General features: G+C 50.1%; 1 protein-coding gene across 1 annotated transcript in view; it reads right to left on the reverse strand.

Moving 5' to 3' along the window:
- Window positions 1-836: 836 nt before the first annotated feature.
- The window catches only part of PFDN1 (prefoldin subunit 1), a 33,442-nt gene continuing 8,041 nt past the window's right edge, over window positions 837-26,237 (reverse strand). Inside the window, exons 3-4 of the mRNA XM_086621602.1 lie at window positions 17,639-17,723; window positions 837-1,057 (exon numbers count right to left, since the gene is read on the reverse strand). Of these exons, the coding sequence (XP_086477728.1) occupies window positions 974-1,057; window positions 17,639-17,723 (169 nt within the window). The 3' untranslated portion in view covers window positions 837-973. The remainder of the gene's footprint in view (window positions 1,058-17,638; window positions 17,724-26,237) is intronic.

Genomic DNA, 26,237 nt, shown 5'->3' on the forward strand with positions numbered 1-26,237 from the left:
AGGGGCCACCCCTCCCCTTGCCCCCACGGGCCGAAGCCCTTCGCTCAGTCTGGTGCTGGGCTCCCAGCAGCTCCCTGCCCTGGGAATGGTCCCTGTCACCTCCCTGGCAGCTCCCGGGGCTCAGAAGGGTGGTCCCTCAGTGGCAAGGTGACAGCGGCGTGTTCAGCAGCCTGGCAGGCCCCTCACCCCCTCCCTGCAGCCCCTCAGCCCAGCGTGGTGGGCAGCCCACCCCCGCCCGACCTCGGCTGCTCCCCAGACGTGGCCCTGCTGGGCACGAGGTGATGGGGCTGGGAGGAAGCAGGTGGCACAGGGCCAGCCCAGCGTGTGACAGCACCCACCTGGGAGAGAGCACGGAGTCAGCAGCGGGCCCTGCAAACTCCTGCCCAGCTCCAAGATCCCGCGGAGCAGCTGGCAGGAGGGGACACGTCCGTGGAAGCTCCATTTCCGAAAGGCGCCGAAGCCAGGAGCAGGGGCAGGAGGCGGCCATGCTGGTGCACTGCACGCTTGAAGCACGGGGTGGCACTGGCCTTCCACCAGCCGCTGCCGTGCTGGCGCTCTGCCAGGCCCTGCGTACCAAGAGGGAACCAGCACCCATCTCCGCTCCATTGGAATAACTGACCACCCATGGTGGGCCTGGAGGTGCCCGTGAGCCTCCTGCAGCACCCAGCAGTGGGGGGGGGACTTGCTGCAGGGTGGGGGCTTGCTGCAGGGTGGGGGCTGCAGCCACTTTAACATGAAGCACAACGACCCCAATCCCACCCCCCTCCTCCTTTCTCCATCAAATGCCCCCGGAGAACAGCCCCGAGACACAGAGGCAGCAGGCACAGGAAACGAGCTCCGGCTCCACAGCAGAGTTTTATTGAAACTGCTCTGGAACGGGGCTCAGGCAGGCGGGTGGCGGGGAGCAGCAGGTGGACAGAGGTGCCCACAGCCACCCCAAGGTGCTGCGGGGGCCATGGGGGAAACCACACAGCTACTGCGCCCTTCGGGCCATCAGCATCTCCCGGATGTTGTCTTCTGCTTCCTTCACGCTCCGCTCCAGGTACGACTTCTTCTGCTGCAAGGCAGAAAACCCAGAGGAGAGTTAAGGTCCAGCCTGGCACTGCCAGCCTGTGCCAGGGTGCAGGGGTCAAGAGGCGCTTGGGGCCTGCCTGGGAGCAGCCTGCCGAGGGGATGCAGGACCCTGGGAGTTTCCTCAGGTGAGGACAGTGGCTGTTCCTTTCCGGAGCATCCTGAGGAGTTAACATTTAGCCTGGGCAATGTTTACAGACTTGGAATTTTATTCCCCCTGAATCCACCATCTGGGAGCTGTAGGAGCTGGTGCAGCAGCAGAGCTGCAGAAAGTGGGATCCGTTAACTGTAGCACGGAAGGAAGAGGAAAGCAGATCCTGTAACACTTGGAACCTAGAGGGAAGTTAACACACTGAGGCCTCCTCAGGGAGACAACAGCAAAATCCTTTCGCATTTGGGTGAAAAAAGGCTCTTTTTCCCAGCCTCTCCTTCCTATCACACGTTCCCTGGCATCATCCCCAAACACGTGTGTTTCCCTAATCGCTTGCAATTAGGCTGGGCAGGGAAGCAGCCCAAAGCTGTGCAGCCCAAGACAGGAATTCAACGTGCAGCATTTTTTCCTGCTAGACTGGGTGCTCCTGGGTGACTGGAAAAAAATCAGCGTTTGTCTCTTTTGACTATTTTGTCCAGGTTTCCAAACAGACACACCAGTCTCTGGCAGACTCCGGGCCAGCAGAAGGCACTGCTGTGCCAGCACGGGCCGCCCTTGCTGCTGGATGCGGAGCTCCGCCAGCGGCAGCACGGAGAGCACTGCTGCAGCTGCACTTCGCCAGCAGGCTGCGGGGACCCTCAGGGAGGCTCCCAGAAGTCCATAGGGAGAGCCCTCGGGGGCACACGGGTGGCACTTGGTGCACGCTGGCACAGGGCTTGCTCTACTCACAGTGTCCTCAGCAAAAACTGCTGGGGACCACCGTGGCACCACACTCCCACTGCCCCGCGGTGGCTACAGCCACATGCCGAGCACCTTCCTGCAGGCTTGGGGAGCTCGACGGAGCTCGGTGTCCGGGCCGAGCCGGGTACCCATAAGCACTGGCAGCATTACGACTAAATTGCAGGAGTCTGGGCCGCAGCATGGAGCGCTCTGCCATCGGCTCCAGCACCTGCCTCTCCAGCCACAGCATGGCATGAATGACTTCCCAAGCCCCTGACTCCTGTGAGCCCAGGGGCAGCTGGGACCCATAATGCTGAAGGAAAGTTCATTAGCACGTGGGACAGTCCTGCTGCCATCGATGCCCGTCCATCCCCTCGCAGCAGACCTGCAGCGACACTTCCATACACTCGGCCGAAATGCCCATGCCATGAGGGCATCTCTCCCAGCCCCGTTTCCAGATACTGTTTAAATAAAAGCCCGTCAGTAAAGGTTGTCAGCAACAGCCACGGCTGTGGGCAGGGCAAAGGTCTCCTTGTCCCTCTCCTGCAGGCCCCAGGCACGCAGGATCCCTCTTGCTTACAAGAGCTGCTTTCCAGGAAACCGCTGGAAGAGGCGGTGCAGCGTGGGTTCCCACTACCAACGACTTGCTGACGCACCGGCAGGACTTCTGCCGTCGCTGCGCCGTTCTCACGCTGCCCAGACCGACGCTGAGGGATTTCACACCCAGGGAACTCAATCTGAAGGCTGTGAGGGGAGACAGGTCCCGGAAAACCTGCGCAGGCCTGAGCTCCACTGAGTGGGAGGGAGCAGCCTCAGCAGAGCTGACTTCTGTGCGTTCGCTTATGACTGAAATATTCTTTTTATGGAATTAAATGAGTCTGTGAACTGCTCTGACTTGGTCCTCTCCACTCCCCCTCGCGCCCACCAGGCAGCAAGAGACATTTCCAGAGAGCAGCTCTCCATGGGCAAGCTGGCCCCAGCAACCTCAGGAGAGCTGGGCAGCCCTGCCGTGGCACGGGGAAGCCTCCACACGCAGCCAGGAGCTGGCAGGCTGCAAAGGACGGCTCTGTTCTCCTAGCACAGCGGGATCTCAAGTGTCCTGTGGGGAAGCCATACTGGGGACCCTTTGGGCCCCACCTCCCCAAGGACAAGGGACCCTGAGCACTAACATGGCCTGGCACAGTGCAGGAGTGTTCATGGCTGTCATGCCTACATGGATCCATGCTGCCACTCCCATGCGGTGGCATGCTCTGCCCTCCCCAAGGAGCAGGGGTGCTGGAGCTACACACTTCAGCATCGCCCGCAGCCCCAGGCAGGGAGGATTCAGGGTATTTGTATTTCCTGTCACACTGAGGCAACGGGATCCAGGCTGGTCCTGGTACTTCTGCTCCTTTCTCCCGAAAGCAGCCTCCACAGAGACTCATCCCTGGGCTCAAGGGGCATCCCTGGGTGTCAAAGGAAACCCTGCGCCCACAGCCGCAGGGGCTGCGCGCTCCCCGAGCTCTCCGGCAGGCCGGCAGTGCCGGAGCCAGCACAGCAGCTGGCTGCCACTCTGACAGCCCGAATCGAGGCAAGCGCGGAGCAGACAGTCACCGCGTTTTCCAAGACACGTGGCAGAAGTGAAGTGTTCCTTCCTGAGGAGCTGTGGTCTGGTTTCTGCTTTGGTAATCACAGGAGAAAGCGCAGGAGCTTGCATGCAAAGCCCTCCTCACCGTGATGACTGGGGTCTAGACAGGAAACTCTGTCTGTCCCTGGTGCGCCGTCCCAGGGAGCAGCGCCGTGAGCAAGCCGGCTGACACGCTGCCTACTCACCCCAGCTCTCCGAGAGCCCCGAGATGGTCTCAAGTCATCCCTGGAGGCTGTTCTGGTCCAGCCAGGCCAGCCAGGCTGGTGGTATCTGCTCCTGGTGGGAGGAACACTACCACAGCCTCAGACTCCACCTCAAAGCTTCCCTGAACTCACAGGCTTTCAGTTGCACTTGACCTTGACTTGCAGCCCTAGTTAACCCTGCGTCCTCTGACACCACTTCTCCAGCCAGCCCATGGCTGCTAGGTGTGAGCTCATCACAGGGAAACAGATGCAGCTGTTGAGCGAAGGTGTGTTCGCCACTCCTCATGACATCAAAGGCTGCTGCTCCCTGCAGCCTCTGATACTCCTTCCACACCAGTAACTCCAGCGCTCCCCAGCCAGGTGCCCAACAGGACACTGCAACACACTGGCCCTGCACAGCAAGATGCTGACTTCAGGGGCTGCACAACCGGCAAGCTGCAGACTGAGCTCTGACCCACACCCCATATCAGCAGTGTGTGAGCTGCCCACACACACCTGCCTGCTCCAGCTGGACGAGGTGGGTACCCCAAACAGCACAGTACCGCTGCCTGAGCCACAGTCTCCGGGCAGGACCGGGAAAGCAGACTTGCTTTGGGAGGGTGGTGGGGTGAAGGTGACACATGCCACTCAGCTCCTAGAAAAGCCCGAACTCACAGCTTACGAACACGGCCACACTCCGCAGAGAGGCCAGGCGATGCCACGAGGTGCTGGCATCTCCCCAGCAGTTCCGCCAAGAGCATGGCGAAGCAGCGAAGGAGGAAACAGCACGGCAGGAAGAGGCTGGCTGCAGCCAGGCACCGGCTGACAAACAAGGGGCCGGCTCCTCCTGGTTGGCCACTGCCACATCCACTTGCTATTTATTCACCACACTGCAAAACACGCTTCTGGAGCGCTGCTGGAGCTTGTTGAGGAGCCACAGCTCCTGACCGCCCGCGTGGCCAGGGCAGCACGCGCCCCGCCAGCCCCACCGCCCCGCCAGCCCCACCGCCCCGCTGCTCGCGGAGGCTGCAGAAACGCCGCGCTGTTTCCGTGACCCACGCACGGTGACCCCCACGCAGGGAGGAATGACCTGAGGCTGCAGGTCCCTCCAGCACACGAGACGCCTCTCCACTGCGGGAGCGGAGCGAAAGGCCGCCCCGAAGGTGGCCGAAGGCACGTGGGAAGGAAGCAGGATTTGCAGCTACGGATTTCCAGGCGAGCAGCACGCTTCACACACGCTCTGAAACCAAGTCAGCTGCCCAGCTCCAGTACAGGACAAGCTCCTGCACTCTCGATTGTTCCACCACAGGCCACCCAGCAGTTCTCATCCAACCCCTATTTGCAGTGACAACCCCTCGGTGCCCCTTCTGCCCCACTCTGTCCCCACACAGAAGGGCACTGCCACCTGCACTAGGACACGAGATGAACACAGGGCTACTGTGACAGGCTAGCAAGGTCTGGGCCACATGCAGAACAGCTGGTAGGGTGCGAAACTGCAGGAGATGCTCCCAAAAAGCGAGCACAGTCAGTGCCTCTCAGCCTGTAGGCTGGTAATTGGTTTAAACTCATCTCACTGCCAACCAGTCACCTTCTCTGGCCAGGAAGGGCTGCAGTGCTTGAGAGCAAGACAAACCACAGCCCTGATGATCTGCCTGAAAACTAATCCAAAAGGAACATTCTCACTTAAAACTGCTTTCTGGAAGTAGGTTTGCCATGCTAGTGGCTGCCTCGCACCAAGTTGGAGGGCAAGAAGAGATGGTCAAGAACTCTTCTTTGGGCAGCAGAGCGAACCCCACCCCAGGTGGACCTTCCAGCACCTACCAGGGCCTCCAAGGCTCTCCTGCACCTGACTGCAGATGGTGCCACCAAGCCTGGCCCTTACTCTCCCCGTCCCAGCTCTTGGGAGCCTTCCCTACTTCCACACCTTCCTAAACCAGGTGGTGTGCAGGGTGAGGGGCTAACCCATGCGGGGTTTCAGTCCAGCTGTGCACAGGAAAAGCACTGCCTGCCATGCCATCAGAGATGCAGCCAAAAATAGGACCAGCTGCTCACGCAGCCCCATCCAACACACAACACCCATCGATCTCCTGGGAACCCTTCCCAGGAGAAGGGTGGCTGTGCAGCCGACAGCCCCGCAGAAGTTGTCGCACAGCCCGGCAGGGAGGGCACTACCAACCCCAGCCCTGCCCAAGGAAGGGCAAGGCAGCTGCCTTGGGCAGGACCCCGTAACCCCAGCAAGGACAGTGTGCTGCAGTGCCCACCGCCACCACGCTCTGCTCTCAGGCAGCACTGGGCAGCTGCTGCCAGCCCTGGTTGCCCCCTGCATACAAAGCTGAAGCTCTGGAACTGCCAGCTTGCCTGGCCCCAGCCCGTGCACGCAGCAGTGCCCACCAGCCATCCCTCAGCACACACTTCCTACCGACACGCGCCGGAGCCACGAGCCTGTGCCTGGTGCTGGTGCTTACAGCAAAAGCAATGCCACCAACGCTGCCCCTGCCGTCGTGCCACACCACCGCTCTCCCTTGCGCCTCGCTCCAGCACAGGCAGCGCTCGCTCCCTGACCGGCTCCACGCTGTCTTCTTTTGGCAGTGGCTGAGGAAATACCGGATTTAATGCAAACACAATTACAGTTCACACCTCAAGAAGAAAAGGAGTTGTGGTTAACAGAGGTGGCCCGTGGCCTTTTGGCACAGCGGGAAGCCACCTCCTGCTCACGCCTCCCATCTCCGTTCCCATTGCATCACGCTGCTAGCACAGCCGGTGCTTCGCCGAGCAGCACGGTGACGCACTCGGACCTTACATTCCTGGCAGATTAAAGAGCCAGCATCCACGCATTCCACAGCAAGGAAAAACTATTCACCAGCCCCTCTCGGACAGGCTTCCGGTGATCAAAGCAGCGTATTTCCCCCGGCACTGGGATTCAGACACCTCTGCCTTCGGAGAGAGCTGGTCAGCCGCTGGCCGGACCCCCGTGTCTGCGGAGCCTTTTCCCGAGCGGGCAGCTCAGCACGGCGTCTCACAGCATGCCCGCCCGGCTCCCAGCGCCACGGCAGCCTTCTGCTCCCAGCAGGGAGCCAAACCAGCACTTTATCCCTGCTGCCGCACGCTCACAGGTGACCTTCCCGCTTCAAGCAGCCCTTCCTCATTCAACATCTGCTCCTTTTGCTCTTCAAATTCCTTGAAGGAGAATGCTTCTCTCTCTTCACCTCAGCAAGAGAAAGAGAGCTTCAACCCTTGACCTGTGAACACAAATATGCTTAAACCCAAACAAAAAAAAGTTTCCATGGAAATTTAAGGATCTGGTATTGGAAAATGCCTTCTCATGTCAGCCTTCTTTTTCTTTAAAAAAAAACCACCACACCACACAACTGTTTTTCTACAAACTTGTTTTACATCCAACTTGTGAGGATGAAATGAGCTGGCTGTTTCCTTCCCAGAGAACACCTCCCTCCTCACGGCTCGCAGCACACTTGGCTACCAGCCGCCAGATGCTGGCATCCCACTCTCGCACTTAGGCGGCTTTTGTCGAGGAATGCTGCAGAGTCTTCAAGCATGATGCAGGGCCTCAAACAGGAGCCTTGATACAACCCAACTTGTGACACAGCCTCAAGAAACCTGCCACCCCAGAGTTCCTCAATCTCCCAAAGTTAACCCAGGTCATTTTTGGCATTCCTTGAGGGCTCGGTGTGCGCACGCTTTGGGAAACTGATCAGCAGATCCTGAGATAGAGCTGGGAGCACACACTTGTCTAGGGAAGGATCTTTCCCAAGAGGAAAGCCAGCTCTGCTGCCCACATGCTGGAGGCCAGGCAGCAGCAGCAGTGCGAGCTGCCCTCGCTCGAGGCCACCACTGCTGCTAGGGCGGCTGGAACTGCCCAAACCCTCCTTGCCAGAGAACAGCACACCGTGCCGTCATCACAAGCACCATGGGCAAGGCAAACATTTTGGTCAGCCTGAGATCACAGGAGATGATGTGCCAAGGACATGTGCTCTGTTTAACGGGATTTCACTTGGAACCTGTAAGTGAGAAGGAGGCGGACCTGCGGGAACAGCACCCGGCTACTTCTGCTTCAGGAGAAACAAACTGTGGGCACTAGCGATGGGGCGGGGTGGGTCTGCAGGCAGTCCTACGCCCCGATGGGTCCACCCAGCACTGTGGCACACGTAAACATTGGGAATTACCATGCTACAGCAACCACCAAATATTTAGATACACTTCAAGACTTTCCAAGCAGTTATTGCTCTCAGGAAGTTGCCCAGAGTTTGCTCAAGAGTGAGTGAACTGGAATCGGAAGGGAGCCCAGCTGGTTTCTGATGACAGCTGCTGACAGAAGCACAGTGATGCCATTTACCTAAGAGGAGAAGTGATGATTCAGATCCCTGGGTTTTCCCCTAGCCATTCTTTCCAGAAGGTAACAAAGACCCTCAGTCACTTCAAAACCATCTGGATCAGAATGAAGAAGAGAAGACATCAAGCATACGAGCGCACTTGCCAACTCAGGAGGATCTTTAGAAGCACCTGCCTAAAGAACTGCTGGTGCAAATCCACCTCCACTGTGTATTGATCCTACCTGCAGCACAGCCAGCACAGCTTCCCCCATCGTTATCACAGCACCTTGAAACCCTGAGGAACAGTCTGGAAAAGCCCATTTGGAAAAGCACTCACTGTTTTCCACACTTGGTACCAAGGGAGGCTCCTTTCAAGAGAAGAAGGGCCAACACAACAGACAGGAACACCTGCCTGCAGAGCAGCCTTTCTGTCCCCGCGCCCCAGCCCCGCCAGGACCACGATGCACATACCTGTGGTCTGAGCCACGCGACAGTGCGTTCCGTAGAGGTGGAGACAGTTGCTCTCTGACTGGGAAATGACAGATTCTCCCAGTGAACTCCTGCACCCTAACCTGATGTTAACTACTTCGAAAGTAAGCCAACTGGGAACCTTTCAGTAGGTGGCAGCAGAAATATACTATCAACTCAGAAGATCCCTTTAGGGACACCCCTCCTTGGCAAAGTTACCCATTTAGAGCAGTGTTCGGAGGCACATCACCTGAGGTCAGACGCTGCACCCAACCAGGCTCACAGCAGCAGAGTCAGGTCAGACACAGAGAACGTGCAGAGCCAAAACCCACCCAGATACCGAAAATCCCCACGACTTGCGTTGGCGGAAGCATCCCTCACCAAACCGCCTCTTGCAAAACGTGGTAAGTTCCCTAATTCGGTGCTTTGGTTTCTGCTGTCCTGTAGAGCCAGTACGGCTCATGGGAATACCTTCTAGCAATATGACTTTTGCAAAATCATACCACACCTTTCATCTCTTGCAGTCCCAGCCAAACAAGGCCGTTTTAAAAGAAAAATTACTTCCATAGATTTCAAAGACAACAAATCATCAACAAAACGATGATGTAAACTCCCAGCTAACCAGCATTGCCCCCTAATTCAGACACCCTTGACCTCAGCTGCCTCACAGGCAGACAGCAGCCACATACCCGCCCGGAACACGTGAGCAGACAGAGGAGGGCAGGACTGGGCCAGCAGGAAGCCTGCCGGGCTCCCCGCATACCTGGGGAGCAAGGTGTGGCTTTGCAAAGTGACTCAGGGGTGGGTCTGCTCTCCTACACGCAGGAGCACGCTTGCCAAATAATCGCTTCCTGTTCTCCCCGGGCGAGATGGAGGAGATGGGGCAGGACGGAGGTTTATCAGGCACAGATCCTCCCCAGAGCTGCCTGGCAGAAAGGACAGCAAGGAGCCACTGCATGAGCCTGGTGACTAAGGCCAGGACAGCAGCCCTGGGTTTGTGACTAACTATTACTCATGCGAGGAAGAATTTGGAGAGAGACCCGCATCCAGCTCGGCTGGTTGCTTTGGATACTTCTGCAGCCATAAGCACAAAGGAGAGCTTTGACAATGAATCAGACCCTGGTTTAAAATGACAAAGACAGACTTATCTACCAACTTCGTGTGAAAATGATTTCAACGTAATCATAAAAGCAGCTTGATGCTAATCAGAGGAAACAAGCAGCATTTTCAGACCCAGATGACTAAACGTAGGCTCCTGGATGGACAAAACCATTTAGATGCAGAAGTAGTTTTTTTATTGATGCATAATGTATTTCACTTTCCCCTGAATTACAAAGGAATGCGAGCATACTGGCAAAGTTTGCCTGAAAAGCTTTTTCCTTTTTTTTTTTTTTTTTTTTAAATAAGAGCAAACTCCACCTCCCCCTTCAAAAAAAAAAATCCTAAAAGGAGTTCTAGGATACATTTCTTTTGACAGCATCTCTATAACTAGCTTCTAATGAATTTAAAAGGAAGCAATCAACACCCACGTTAATTATTCTCCTGCTTTTAAAAATCTACAATTATCCGCCTAAAAATAAAGGTAGGAACAGTGAGAGTCATCAAATTCCAGTTCTCCCTCCATGAAGCCTTTGCCCTCTCAGCTAGTCTGAGTGCTTACTTTGCAGTCTGCAGCGTAGGGAAGACTAACAAAGAATTACTAATTAAGCAGTTGCTTGCAAAAATCTGGGAGTCTGACAGCCCGCTGCAGGGAAGGATTGCTCCAACGACAGACACAGCCTTGCACACGCATACCCGTGATGTCGTGAACACACACCGTTCAACCAAAGCCAGCCTCTTCACAGAAGCGTGGGGAGGTGTTAGAGTTTTTACAAGCCATCCCAGGTCTAAACCAGTGGAAGGCCTTTCGGAGAGCAGGGCATCCCCTCTTAGATGTGAGGATCTCGTCTTTCTACACCTCTAAGATGACAACGGGTGTTTTGCAACCAGTGACTCGTGCACTATTTAACACAGGACAAGCTTCTTGCGCAACTCTCAAAGGGGAACGTACTCTTATTTGATCTCTAACAAATTACCATCAGAATCAGAACCAGTATTTCAAAAAACACACCTCCTTTCCTGTGATTATCGACAAGCATTTGTTCCCTTCTAAAGCTGCAAGGTGCTGGCTGCACACAACCAACTTTCCTTCATCCGGGATGAGAGATGACAAGAGTCAGATAAAAGAGAAACAGCACAGAAAACACATGGAGTTCAGCTGTCAGAATCCAATCCTTTTGCTATCCTCACTTTTGACAAACAATACGACTGTGAAGCTTTCAGCATAAAGAAATAAGTTAAGTCAGTGATTCATCTCAGCCTTGAAAGCAAAGAACAAGGCCTGTTATTCACATTACCATCAGCAGAGCCAGTTTAGGGGACAGAAAGAATTGGAGCAGCATTAGCTGTGCCCCAGTTCCTCCAGTATTTACCTTAAATTTCTACAGCCCCAGTCCAATGTCAGAGGGCTTCTCCATAAGGAAGGATTTTGTCCTGATAGTGTTAGCTGTGTCCATTACACCTTCTCACCATATTATTATTTTAAAGTCTATTTTTCTCATCGCTCAGACTATTTTTTCGTTTCAAAAATCAAAAATGAGAATGCAGATTCCCCTCCCTGTAAGACAGCCAGATCTATGGGGGGTGTGGTGGAGAAGCTACTCTCTTCTTCAAAACAAGGACCTCTCTGTGGAGGGTAGACTGGTGCTGACAGCTCTGCCCATGCCGTGCTCTGCTCTCCTATGGAGTGCCTATGGATGCTCCCAGCTGACAGCAAGCTTCGGCAGGCAGCTGGACCGCTCATGTCTCAGAAAGCAAGCTCAGCCTCCAGCTTTGCAGCCTCAAAAGCAGAAGCAAGCCCTCAGTGAAGGCACAGACTCAGGCCTGAAGCAGAGCCAAGATGAAACCCATTTCCCAGGAACATCACCAAGACCAAATGCCCATGCCCAGAAGGACCTGCCCAGACCCCTGCAGCTGCCTCAGACACCCAAAGCCATGTGAGATGAAGTCTATCACCTGCCTTAGTCCTCACAGGGGGCCTGATGAGGTTCTGCAGCTCACTTTCACACCAATCTCCATAATTCGTGGAGCTTTCACAGCTTCCTCCTAAAAGGTTTGTGCAAGCCCAAATTATTAATCCTTCATGTTAAGTTCACTTCCATACTCCACCTGTCCTCACACCAGGTGTCCAGCCTCCCTCTACAGCAAGCAGAGGGAGACGATCACCTCTAGGAACGCGTGACCCTTGGAAGCATTCATTGTCTTTCTCTTGACTGCACAGAATATGTGGACTCCTGACTTAGAATCATAGAATCGTTAGGGCTGGAAGGGACCTTCAAAGGTCATCTAGTCCAACCCCCCTGCAAGGAACAGGGATATCTCCAACTAGATCAGGTTGCTCAGGGCCTCATCCAACCGGGCCTTGAACATCTCCAGGGATGGAGCATCCACCACCTCTCTGGGCAACCTGTTCCAGTGTTCTACCACTCTCATGGTAAAAAATTTTTTCCTAATATCCAACCTGAATCTACCTCCCTCTATTTTAAAACCATTACCCCTTGTCCTATCACAACAGGCCCTCCTGAACAGCCTCTCCCCATCTTTCTTGTAGGCCCCCTTGAGGTACTGGAAGACCGCTATAAGGACTTGTAGATGGCCAGGGAGAGTTAGTGAAACCCACAGTGTGATCCCGTGGCAAGAGGAGGAGATATGACCACTCTGAATTCCCAAACATCAGATCCTGTAAAGTTGAGGTGGGGAAGAAGAGGAAACAAATAGCAAAAAAAAACACACCACAAAACAACCCACCCAAAAAAACAACCTAACAACACACCACCTTCCAGGACAAGTAAATTAAGACAATAAAAATCAATCTACTCCCCAGTAATGCCCCAAACCTGCAGACAATCTGTGCCAGAGGGGTTTTGTACACACTGGTTAATCACGATTGCAGCCAAGCCCCAGGTTGCACGGTCGGTTTTGGCTTGGCTCCTGCGTGAACTGCAGCAGCAGAAGCATGCGAGCCTGCCCTAGAGCAGATCAGGCCATGAAGCCAGCAGGGCTGAAAGCCAGCCACGGCCTGACCTTGGCTACACACACACTTAGGAACAAGGGGTAGCTTCTGTGACAACACGTGTTGAAAATCGTGTCCTCAGTACGTGCGTGTACGCCAGCGATGGAATGAGAGAACAGCACACTCATCCAAAGTAAAATCTGCTCCAGGCTAAAGCACAGAAGGCTATTCTTGAGGCTTCCCCTCTCCAAAGCAAACAGGGGCATTCCTCACTTTCCCCCATTTACCAAGAAAGCCCACCACACATTCCTGGGCACTGGCCTACTCATGGCTGGCTTGGGAACGAGAGCCTCTACACTGTAAAACCCAGAAAGAAATTGGTCTGACTTGGGAACGCTCTAACAATTGCTACCTTCTGATGGTCGCTTCGTGGTCTGCAGAGTGCCCCACCAATCTCAAGAGACTTGTTTTCACGTCGTTACAGCCACCCTCAGCACTGGCCTCCGCACCGACGGTTTCAGCCTGAAAACCAAGGGCTGCCCGCAGAGCTGCCGCCGGAGCACGTCCGAGGCGCGCGGCCACGCTGAGCAGGTCCATCCATCCGAGCCGTAACTGCTGGGAGGACAGGAACTCCCAGGCTTGGCGCTTCTCCCCAGCCACACCTCACCTGCTTAAATCTTTGTTCCCAGAGGGTACGGAAACATTGTTTTGGCAACCATCAGAGACACCCTGCTAGAGTCATGGAGAAGGGGGGCACCACCATTATGCCCCAGGGCTGCAGCAAAGCCATTTTAAAGCTCCCGGAGAAAGCAGATTAGAGAAGTGGAAGCTGCGGCACAAGCAAGTTTGTGTCCAGGCAGCATCAAGAAGCCTGTTTTTATTTCTGACATCTGGTCACCACAGGGCATTACAATGCAGTCACATTTTAACTTTACCAGGAAGGAGCCCAGCAGCACTGTTTAAGCCTTTAAACACGGAACACAGCAGTGTCTGAGAGCAGAGTGTTCATTTCTCCACCATGAACAGGAGCAAAGAAGTTTTCTGTGTGGGCTAGGGCAACCAGACGTGGCATTTTAGGGATCACATGAAGAATTTCTGAATTAGAAATCAAGCACTTAAGTATAGCTTTCCCAATCGTATTTTCTACTCCAGGCAGACAGAGAAGAGAATAACCAGTCCTTCATCTCCAGAACTCTCAGTGTCCCATACACATGTGAAAGAATTGCCTGGGAAAGCAGCACAGAGTGTGGTCAGAGTTTATAACCGAAATCCAACTCGACCAGAAGGCTGCAGGTTGCTCTTGCCCTTTTCACGAAGGAGCTAAATTCAGTGGCACACAGTAGACAGAGCTGCCCAGTAGAGCCTCCCTCTTATTTGTTATTTTTAGAATTCAGTCCGACAACGCCTGACAACTAAACACGCTGAATATAGCAGGACAGAAGGGGGCTATCAGATATTATCACAGAAAACACACAGCAATAGTCACTTTCTCCACCCCTAACGAAGAATCAGTTTTCCGTGTCTTTATAACATCAGAGTTTGTTCTTTTTAAAATGCCACATTTAAAAACAGAATCCATCTAGCCCTACAATGGAAACGGATAACATTTCCTGAAACAAAGCATTGTTCCACCCCTCACATATCATGTTTCCTTAAAAACAAGGGAAGAAAAACATTACTTGGTTTTTCTCCTAATACTGCACAAACATTGCTGAGCTAAAAAGAGTCTGTGCTCATCTCTTTAGAATGCTTTCAAAATAGATTTAACACATACCCCTCGTACTGCGAAACACAACAAGAATTTGATAGTATCAGGACTGGAAAAATCCAATTGCTACTGCTAAGCAGGACACTTCCCATGCCCATGTGTGAGCGGGCCTATGCCATCCATCCCTGCAAGACTCGAGCAGGTTTTCGTAAGCCTCGCGGGCACAGCCTTTAAGCAGGCACGTGTACTTTGCCAGCAAGCCTGGGCAGTCTACTTGGATTCCAAAGGATTATATACAAGTCGTGAAGTTAAAAATGCTGCATAGGTACATAAATATGTTCACCTTGGCTGCCGTAAGAAGGGCAAAGATCCTTACTTTTCCCGCAGAGTAACTGACGGGCTAGGCATCTGCCCCCTCGTACGCATCCATGCCCCTCTGGGGTTTTCAGAATGCGGTTCCTCTCACTAAGTACATCCAAGGCATATTCCAGCCAAGTCTTCTTTTCACAGCCCTGTACAAAGGCAGGTCTGGTTCTCCTCGCTACTTTGCCACGCAAGGAGCAGCAGGGAGGACCAAGCCAGCAGTGTCACATCAATTCAACAGCGGAGGAACCCAATAGAGAGGAGTGAGGGAAAGGGAATAACAACAATCATGCACTGCAGCAGAGCTCATCAGAGGAGGGAGAAAAGCAGCTTTCAAACAAGACTGAAAACAGCAAGGGGTTCTGCAAAGTTCCCTCTGACAGCTGGGAATGTCAGGAAACCCAGCTCACATCTCTGAAGCAGGTTAAAGCCCACGTTACATGAACAGGCAGCACTCGAGCTCTCCTTGCTACGCAGCTGCACGGATTTCGAGAAGAGCTCAGCAGCGAGCCCAGCCCTCTGCGTGTGCCGCTCCGCAAACTGCGCCCCGTCAGCAGTGAGAGCGTTTCTCGAATTGGGCCTTGCAGCAGAAACACACGTTTCACAACACCTGGGCAACGGTGTAACAACAACAAGGTAGAGTTGTCTCAAGCTCACGCTACACGAGTAACCAGATCAGCCACACCGTATGGATACCGGAGGATTACTCTGACCAGCTTGATTCGACTACGCAAAGTGAGAAGTGTGAGTAAGTAATGAGGTAGTTAACAATGTAAAATACAAACTTAAACTTTAAAATCCTTCCAGCTTTAATAACAGATGGAGGGAAGTTTTAACCTATCTTGGTTTGGTATTTATTTTACAATGATGCAGTGGAAGTACAAGGTCACAAAGTTTCACATTCTTTCCTGCTTCTGTCACAACTTGTTTTCAGGACTGCAAAATACCCTACTCCTGTGATAAGTGCTCTCTGACTTGGACTCAGGTATTGCCCCTGAAATCTCAGTTTCCAGCAGTTGTCAGTTCAACAGTTTGTTCTCTTCCATGGGGAATCCCAAGCCTAAGGAATGTCCTTGTCACAAAACTGCCAGCCAGCTGGAAGCAGAGTAGTTAAAAGATGGACTTGACTGTTCACTTAAAACAAACTGTTGAAAGTTTTGGCAATCTTAAGTCCTACTCTCCATGGTTAAAAAGAAAAACCAACCCATGTGGCAACACCTTTCCACTCTAGCACTTGTGAGACAGTCACTATTGCGGGGAACTTCAGTTCAGTGGCCATAAGCAGAGAGACTCGAGCCACAGGGAGCTACGAAGCAGAAACACACATCGGCGACGCAGCCAGCTCTGAGGCTTGGTGTAAGAACGGCAAAGGTTACAATTCAGGGGGCATTCCACCCATTCTGCTGAACTCAGCAATCAAAGTTCCGGAGGCAAGACCATTCCCCACCAGGAACAGGCAGAAACCGAGATGCACAGCTGAAAGGCACAGTAGCCAAAAAGCTGAGCACAGCCCAGTGGAGCTGGCAGTAAGGGACCCAACGGGCAGGTTGTGAACAGAGGCTGATGACCACATGTCAATCACTTCCAAATCCAGATGTGCTGCTGAGAAATTCTCCAACTCCAATCACAGGGCCGTTTTGCACAAAGCCACCGGCATCTGGGATGGCTCCAGAGTAGCCAGGATATGATCACTTTTATCACATAATCATAAAAACGACTGTGCTTTGTCTGCATTAACACTGCCTTAAATATACAGCCTATCCATGGAGTACATGTTTTCCCTGTGCAGAAAAAGTTCTCATGGCCAAAACCACAAAACCCCTTAGTATCTGGCACAGAAAACACTCCAGGCATCACAACATATGGTGATGTGTTTGCACTACAGCTGAGTTTTAGGAAGGAGTTAAAATAATATAAACTCTACTTCTGCTTTAGTGTAAGTAGGAGACAGAGACAGAACTGCACGGGTTTTAGCAGGTTTGAGCACTGACTTCTTATTCCCACTTGTCCCCACTTAGCTGGTCTCCACACTCACTTTCTCCAAAACACTAACAGATGAGATCTTGACACAACTCAGTCTTGGCTTTCTCTGTCATTCCCCAAAAAACAAGGAACAGGGATTTATATTAATTATATTTTAGAGGCATTAAGAGAAAAAACACGCTCATGGCCTTGGAAAAGTACATTTTGAGCATCTTCGCTGAAGAACTGTAAGCTGTACATGTAGCCACTAGAAGATTGCCAAGATCCACTAGATAACTTGTTCGAACACTGGAACTTGCGTAGACACTACTTTGTACTTCCTAGATATTCTCCTCTGCCTTGAATACTCCAACCAGATAAACGTAAGAACACAGAAACACTCTGACCACATCGTGAAAACAAAAAGTCTCGTCTCCCTCTAGATCCAGTCTTCAACAGCAGCCGCAAGAAGATGCCTCGGGCAGAGTGTAAGGACAGGGCAGGCGTACATGCTACTTCCTCTTCATACTTTCCCAGCCTCCAGACATTTTTAGCTCAGAGACTTCCTGAGCAGGATGCCATTTCTACATATTTGGTAATTCTCAACGGATTTCTCTTCCATGAATTTGTGCAATTGTCCTGAGCCAGTGTAAACTTAACATCCACAGCACTGGCAAAGTTTCACATCACCTATCTGCTACAAATAACCACACAAACATCTTTCTGCTGGTTTTAAACCTTGCTCCCATTAATCTCATTTGAACCCCTCACCCCCAGTTTTCATACGAGGACACAAAGCAAACATCAATTCCTACTGAGACTGTGGATCAAGCAAAGAAACCGAGTGACATGAATTACTTCCAGGTTACTTGCAACAGGCGCTATGTTTCACCTAGTTACAATCCTTCAGAATGAACAGTACCAGATAAAAACAAGGGATGTAGCAAACAGCATCTAGTTGACCTTCAATGTTCTACTCTCATCATCATTACCTGCCAAAAACTTACCTCTAATTCCTTAATTTTCTCTTCAGCTAGTCTCTGCTTTTCTAAGAGTTGATTATGAATCACTCCTTTAGACTGAAGAATAAACCTGCAAGTGAAAAAAGAGACAGACAACTGTTGGGTATTTTTTACATCTGCTCTACACATAGCTGCAAAGTATTCATCTTTAACCTGGGCATTCTGGACAGACAGAAGAAATGGCTGTGATAGCTCACACAACCCAGCCGGCTGGCCTCAAAGGCTTGCTCACTAGTCTCACCCACGATTTGGGAGAAAGGAAACGGATGAACGCAGATCTCCCTCTACCATCCAGTGTCCTTGAATGATCTGGAGCAGTTCTAGCACACAGCTAGCAAGAGGAGTCTGTCACCTTCCAAGGGATCAAAATCACTTGATGGCATACAGTCTAGGAAGCATCTTTCAACAGGTAACAAACATTCATTACTGGTTTAGTGCTCACAAGCTAAACAAACCTGCACAATAAAACCAAAGCTTTCTACAGAGAATGGCTACAGGAGTTGGAGTTGTTCAGCCTGGAGAAGACCGGGCTCAGGGAAGACCTTACTGAGGCATTTCAACATATAAAAGGGGCTTCTAAGAAAGATGGAAAGAGACTCTTTATGAAAGCATGTAGTAACAGGACAAGAGGCAATGGTTTCAAACTGAAAGAGGGCAGGGTTATATTGGACACAAGGAAGAAATGGTTTACAGTAAGTGTAGGACAGTTTGCCCAGAGAAGTTGAAGATGCTCCACTCTTAGAAGTGTTCAACGTCAGGCTGGATGGGTCTTTGAGCAACCTGATCTAGTGGAAGATATCCCTACCCATAGCAGGAGGGCGGTCTGGATGATCTTTGAAGGTCCTTTCCAACCCAGCCTCTTCTGTGATTTGATGGTATACAGAGCCAGGTGCTTCCCTCAGAAACAAAGAACCATGTCACACCTGCCTTTACTCAAGCTTTCACAGTTCCCACTGTTCAAGGCTTGGCTTTAACACATACCCCCTTGCTGACCTCCCAATTTCTGTGTTTTCTACATCCAGAGGGTTTTTCTGTAGGGTAGGAAGTGGTCATTTTTAACTGAAATTGCAGTCACGGGTTTCTACTTGTTCTGATTTTTAATCACCAAAGAGATTTGAAAGATGCATCCCTAACATCTCAGTCACAGCAATCCTGCTCACCAGCATGCAAAAGGCTGCCTGACTTGCTCAGAAGAGCCTCTGAAGAAGCACCAGCGTCTAAAGCAGCTCTCCAGCACATGGCACTGGCAGCACACAAAGAGGTACAGGACAACTAAGTTCAAATGAATTTTAGGAACCCTCTATGGTTGTTTTTTCATCCTTCCAGACATAAAGAATGTACAAGCTGCAGATTCGTCCCTTCCCTACTTAGAAAGTCCCCCAGGGGATTTAGAAGGAGCCTCCACGGGTCATACCAATGAGGTCAAGGTCTCCCTCCAGCACCAACTAGGGTCAATGTCTTCCTGCCAGGTGACAAGAGTTATGCTTGAACAGTTAAAATCAGCAGCTTTAGACAGGGCAGAATCGGAGTGCATTCCCCGTCTGCTACAGAAAAACCCGAAATCAGTTTGTAGTGCTGCCTCCCGTGACATTATTAACATGTTTGCTCAGGGCCTGGTGAGCACAAATGCAGATCTGCTGCTTGGCCTGAAACCCACCATACTCTGCATCAGCAACCCAACAGCCAAAAGGAAAACTACCTGCCACGATTCCCGAAACGCACGGGAGCGGAACTGCAGTTAATTGTAACAGGTTTCCAATTAAAACTGTCCTCAGTGCTGCTATTAACTGAACTTAGCAACCACTTCCTCCTCCATCTCCTACTTCTCTCCCTTGTTCTGCTTCGCCTCCTCTTTTCTAAAGAAACTTCCGCTAGATCTTTTACGTTGCCATTTTCTCAAGTCTCTCCTCATTTCTTCCCAGTTTCAGCTCGCAATTATTACCAGTGTCATCTTTGTTCCATACCTGCTCCTGTTCTTTACAACACAGCTCACATACTTTCTTTGTCCCCACAATCACCCTTTTTCCATTAGATGTCCCCTCAATCCACTTGCACACAGTAGTCATGTTTTCAAGTCCTAGCAGACACCAGCCTGCTGAAATAAAATGTGAGTTTTGCTCAGTCTTGTGACAACCAAGTCCATGACCACACTTCTAGGAAAGAAAAGTAATTTAATAATTGCTACTAGATGCAGAGCCTGGATCCAGCCAGAGAGGAGCTACTTTTCAAGACCACCAGCAACCACGTCATTCTTACGCTCTTCCCTTGAGCCTGCAACATCAGAACAAATAAACATCAGCCTTCACACACACCCCCTCTGCAGATCTTGGAGTGAAGACTGAAATCTTGCCTTGCTTCTGCAGCACCTGTCATTGGTGAAAAATCAAAGCTGCAAGATGCCCCCAATAAACAAAGCCATCAGTCCTTTCCTACATCACAGCTTCCCTGAGCCGATGTATGTATATGAATGTTTCCTTAATTATCTCCTTTTTTGTGGGGCCAGCAAATAACAGAATACCTCTCATTTGCTTCCCTAAACTGATAGCAAGATCAATCGTTTTGGTTTCACTGATGCCCCTGGTCTGAGAAACAAAGTTAAACACCAACACTGATCGATTTTCCCCCTGCTGCAGCTGGGAAGGTCCCTGCTGGGCTACAAGGCACCAAGCTATCCCGGCTGGCCGAGAACCACGGCGGGCACTAAAACCTTTGAACAAACAGGCAGCTGACTTCACTTCTATTCTGCAAATGTCAACAGCAATCATCGGGGAAAACACCCTCCCTCCCACCCTCCTGCACTGCTCTGGCAGACACGCGACAGTAAATTAAAACTGGATGGCCAAAGTTAGCACTGACGAGACTTACGCGGGCAGCTGGGCACAAATACAACTACCTCAATTTTATTTGCCATGAAATAGTGGGCTGGAACCTGTGTCCGTTCGCATGCTGGCTCAGAAGCAGCTCAAGTGTCCCTGACTTGGCCAGCAGCATCCTTTAGGTGGTCTTCACCAGTACCAGCTTCAAGCCACCCATTTTCATTCCCTGCCACAAGACCACTGAGCCCTCAGCCTAAAGCGTGCGGGTGCTGCCATGTAAGCTGTCCAAGGCCAGTTTTTTGAAAGTTGAAGCTATAAATCCACATCCACAGTTAACTACTGAAATCTGTGTCTACACTTTCCAACGAAAGGGCTCAAAAAACTCAGAGTGGTTTAGCTTCTAGCTTGGGATACACATATTGTGGAGATCTTGGCAAGGTTTTTACCTAAGGAAATAATGTGGTTTATGGCAGCACCCAGAAAAAGCAGAAGCTTGTTCTACTCATTAGGTAAGAGGTGCTGCAGGGCACTTGTAATAAACTGGAGTTTAAATCTAATCTGGATTTCGTTCTTCCAATTACCCAAAGTAAAACACCAATTGGATGATTTTTCTTTTTTTTTCCCCTCACCAAGCTGGAGAAATAGGGCAGTGTCATTCTGCTGCCTGGTTTTAGTTAAATGTGGTTATTTTATTTATGAATTTTTAAGCTCACCAAAGAACCATGGGAGGTTCTGAGGACTCAGGTCTTCCCTGAGTGAGTTTGTGAACAAGCCTTTAAGACACACAAGCTTCATTCACTGCTTGGAGATACACCACCAGCTGAGAACTGGCCCCACATCACAGAGCTGAGGAGCTCCGTTCTGCTCTGTGATGCTGAGCTTGGCAGATGACACAACTAACACCAACCGCTTGGCACAGAGCAGCACCAAAGAGCCACCTCCACAGACCGTTCCGCCAGAGTCCACCATAGGAGGCTCCAAGCTCCGAGAGTTTATATGGTGAACGGAGATGGCTTGTAAGCATTGCTAGTTGACAGAAGACAAGCAACAAACCAAATCGTCTTCCAGGCAGGTGAGTTCACTGGTGCCCGCCTTCTCTCAGCGAAGCACCACAGCACACACTAACAGATCTGTCAAACACGACACCTACGCTATCAAACACGAAACAATGATTCAGAAAAACATTTAGCGCCACAGTGGCAATTGCAAAACTTGGTAACAATCACCTCTTCACACAGGAACTTTTTCACTGTTGTTAAATAACACCAAAAACATCTGGGTCAGAATGGACAAGCCCACATCTCATTTGGCCACCCACTTCAAAGGATATGGCTGGTAAAAACAGAGCAAGGTTTGCCCTATTCCAGACACTTAGCAAATTTTCCAATGTCCATAGATAAAGGCAAAAACTCAAAACAAACCAAAGAAAATTAGAAAAGAAAGCTACAGAGGAGGGAGGTCCTCAAGGACAGCAGCATTCAGCCAAACCGGGGCTGCCAACGAGAGCAGCTCTGTAACAGAGCGAAGCGTTTGCGCATCGGCTGTACCTACGTGCTCCGGTCTCCCGGAGACTGCTGGGATCTCAAGTGCAGTACGAGGGACAAAAATAGGGCACGAGGGAACTGAAAGAGAAACTTCATGCTAAATATTCCCACTTGTTTCTATTTTCCTCCCTCTGCTAGCTCCACATGGGGATTTTTGTTTCCCTAAGGCAGATAAAGTGGTTTACACAATCTGAGCCTCATTGCTTGTTTCCTTCTGAAGGGATCTCTCATCCCTTCCCAATCACAAATTTCTAGATACGGTGCACATCTGTGCAGTGTTTATACAGCACTCCCTTATGCCCTAGTCAAAATGGTCTTCAGGCTCTAGCCAGGCTGGTCAGCAAATGCTGTGAACTTCATGTCTGCTCCTTTGTGTCACACGTACACACCCACCAAAGGATGTCCGCACAGTGTAAGTAATTCCATAACTAAGCCTGTTTGCACCAAAACGTGCTGTTTACTTGACTTTAACATTAGATTCCGAAAGATTCGTCTCTTAACGAATGAGGTTATGGAGACATTTGTTCAGCATACACCACTCTTCACTATGACATACGAGTCATTAAAGTTATTAAGGTGGAGCACCAGTGATGCTCACAGTTAAGGTTTTCCATTAAGAACCCCTATTCCCCATTGCTTGCATCTGCAATGAACTTCAGTCTCTGTGTCTGAAGCTCTGGGTGGCAGGCGTCCCTACCAGACACGAGCACTCTCGCCTCTTCCTGTTCTGGTTCGGCAACACAGTTCGGACGTTTCTCCTGCACGGCTTGGCAGTGCCAGAGGCTGTTTGCATGGAAGTATCAAAATCAGGAGGACAGGAGCCACACGGCAGGACGGGGCTCCCTCCTGCCAGGCTGCAAAGCAACTCTTCCCGCCTGGGTCTGTGTAGATCCCTGCAAGAACCCGTGCGGGGTACCAAGGGAAGCCTCAGCGTGTCCCCTGCCCCACGCTGATACACATCCCTGTGCCTAGCTTCGGAGGGAGACAATTTCACAAGTAGGAATGCTCCAGTGCCATCTTGCCAGAACAATGATGGATGACAGATCTAAAAATCCATTGAGTCTGGCTCCCGGCTCACACAACAGGTCATTACAACTGCAGCTTTACAGCTCCCGTTACATTTGGGAAACTCTCCCCAAAAACTTAAGATACTGAAAAGAAAACTAACAGCTTTGTGCAAGGCCATAACATTATTTTAACACATTTATTGTATTTCTAAAAAAACTATCATGTCGTGCTATAAGCACATTGACATGGAATATCCCACTCCTTGAGACCAAGCGTTTTCATTAGGCTACTCCACGAGAAAAGTTGGGCTAAGCCCAGTCATGCCCTTATCTATTTAAAGACGGTTTTTAATTCTGAACTTGCACTGGTGTTCAAGCTTTGAGCATACTCAGTAGGGGATTACTGCATTTTAAGTACTGTTCAAAGCCAAGGGAAGAGAGGCTTCCAACAAGCTGATCCCAAGCAATCTAGCTTGGCTGAACATGAGCCAGCTGTGCACAATCGCAAGCAGCCAGTAGTCCCCTTCCACTCTCCCAGGGTCTGCTTATGCTTCTGGAAATGATTCCCTACGCAGTTCATATCAAGCACTGCTTATAACCCAGCCAATTCCAGTTTTAGTTATCCTAGACGAATTACCCAGTTTCAAACAAGACAAGGAAGCAATATTTTTTAAAAAAACAGAAAATTATAGTTTGTGCTGCCACCCTTCATGTCTAAGAGTTTCACATTTTTCAGTCTGATTTTGAATTTCCCATTCAACAGATCATATGCCTTAACTACAGCTCGTTCAGAAACAGATGGAGCTGGAACAGATAAGCTGAAGCTTTTCCTAAGTTTGCTTTTATTTTCGTGGTCAGTCATCTCATTGAGACACTCAATATAGCTAAACCTCACTACTCCCCCTCCCCCCCACCAACACAGCACACACCTTAAAGCAAAACAAATCCTGCAGCTTATATTGAGAGGATTATATATGAACACATTCCATGAGCAGCGGTTTATAGCTCACGTGCCATTTTACTACTGCACTCAGAGAGGTGGGTATGCACCAGGAGCTGTTTGGGAAGGAGACACGGGCTGAAGCACGGTGGCAGCATCTCCGGCGGGCAGCAGGACCTGGGCAAACTCAGCCTGGCAGCACTGGAGCACACAGAGACCAGGATTATCAGCAGCGCTGGCAGCAGTCCAAACCCAGTCTTATGTAGGCCACAACAAGGGTAACTTTTACTCAGATGAACGTTTGTAAGCCATAAACCTATTTGCTTTAAGGAGCTAAAGAAAGAGAACAAGCAGCGCCACGTTCTTTGCTCCCTCAAACCCCTCCACGAACTGGCCCAGCGTGCCCATCCCGCCCCGCTGCGAGGCAGCGGGGTTTGCTCTGCACTTCAGGCCATGTTTACATTGAGTTTTCACTTTTTTTCAGATCTGTCAATAGCTACAGCATATTACGTTACCTCAAGCCAAGATAGTAACACAGCTTGCAAACAGCAGTTTCTGCATTGCCAGACACTTAACTAGATGGTAGATTTATACCATTGTCCATGCCTGGTTCTTTAAAAAGGGAAGGCAGGAATATACCTCTAAGCGTGTATTAAATATAGCGCAACCCAAAATAACAAGACAGTACTGTGGTCTGCTTTTAAAGAACATCATCAATTCTTTTTGAAGGCTCAATTGACACAAACAGAATTTTTAAGGGGGAAAAAAAAAGAAAGCAAATGCCTCCTCTCTCACACAGGAATTAATGATATTTGAGATTCAAATCACGTGGAGAAAACAGTGCAAACATGACTGCCATTCATGGAGCAGAAATCTCCATAAGTAGTTTTTCCTCACTATATCCCTAGTTTAGTGGTTTTATCTTCTCATTTTGCTTTAAAGCAATTTTTCAGCATGTAGCAGTGATGGCCTGTAGCTTGTTTAAGCAGAGGAAACTTGCATGACTACGGCATGCCTACTAGCAGGTGCACTTCAAGCAGATTTTTCTGCAGTCTGAGTTGTACCATATTTGAAAGTTGCAAGCAGCAGAAAACAAACAACTTTTCCCATAATGTGAAGTAAAGATCTATTTCTAAAGCCTCCTGTATTTTTAAGAATTCCCCACAAATTCTTAAGGAAGAACATTTAAAAAAAAAAATAAATCACAATATCAAATGAACACGCATCTAGGAAAACACAAACAAACACTGGTGTGAACACCCTGGTCAACCAATTCTAAAGATTTCTATTAAAAAAAAACTACTTGCAAATCTTCTGTGACCAGAAATGTGAACTTTGCAGTAGTCAGCAAAGTGACACGGAGATACTGCTATACTCTGCCAGGCAAACTCCCGTTTAACCTCAGCAGCAGCCCTTCACTAAGAACCTATGCAGGAAAACTAGCAAAATCAGGGTACACCTCTTTTGAAAAGTAAATCCACCCACAATTGCAAGAAAAAAATATAAAATGCTTTGTACCTTGCCCAGGAAGAAACCTTTGAAGTGCTACGGAAGGAGGAAGAACCAACAGCAATTAAATAAATACATTTAAAATGGTTAAATAGCACAGCCCTGGTTTCTGCTCCGCAAAGCCGTCAAAGCAACACAGCAAACGTGACAGAAGTGGATGCAGAGATAACTGAGTCAAAACAGCTCAAGCATAACACTAACATAGAGATTTTTTTGGATGCCAGAGTTAAATTAGCTAGCACTAAAACAATCGCACCGTTGTTTCCTAATCAGTAAGAACAAACTTTTTAGAATCAGCATTTGTGCACTGAAAAGGCTGGATGTTGTTTTCGAAAACTGTTTCTTCTCAGGAAGTCCGAATTTTATTTTTAAAAAAACACAAAACTGGTTGAAGCATTGTTAATTCAGCAAATAGTTTTGAAGACAATAAAAATAAAATTCAAGACAGCAGTCACAGCATTCCTGAGTTCAGCATTTTGGTCCTTGCATCTCTCTCTACTAAACTTGTGTGAAATAGTGACCTCATCCCACAAGATTGGTTTCCTCATACTTTACTTCAGTGTTTCAACACAGCGGTCATGAGTGAAACCTTCCTTCTTTCAGGCTCTGAACAGGCAGCGAGTCAGACGATGCTCAGACCCAGATTTCTTGTTTGCATTAAGACTGTTCCACATCAAATGGGTACGTTACGCTGACATACACGTACCAGACCAGAGACCGACTCTGAGCATCCCCACCCAACAGCTGTGGGCCCCAAGTGTTGGGTAC

Source organism: Tauraco erythrolophus, chromosome 16, assembly GCF_009769465.1.
Source record: "Tauraco erythrolophus isolate bTauEry1 chromosome 16, bTauEry1.pri, whole genome shotgun sequence".
NCBI lineage: Eukaryota > Metazoa > Chordata > Aves > Musophagiformes > Musophagidae > Tauraco > Tauraco erythrolophus.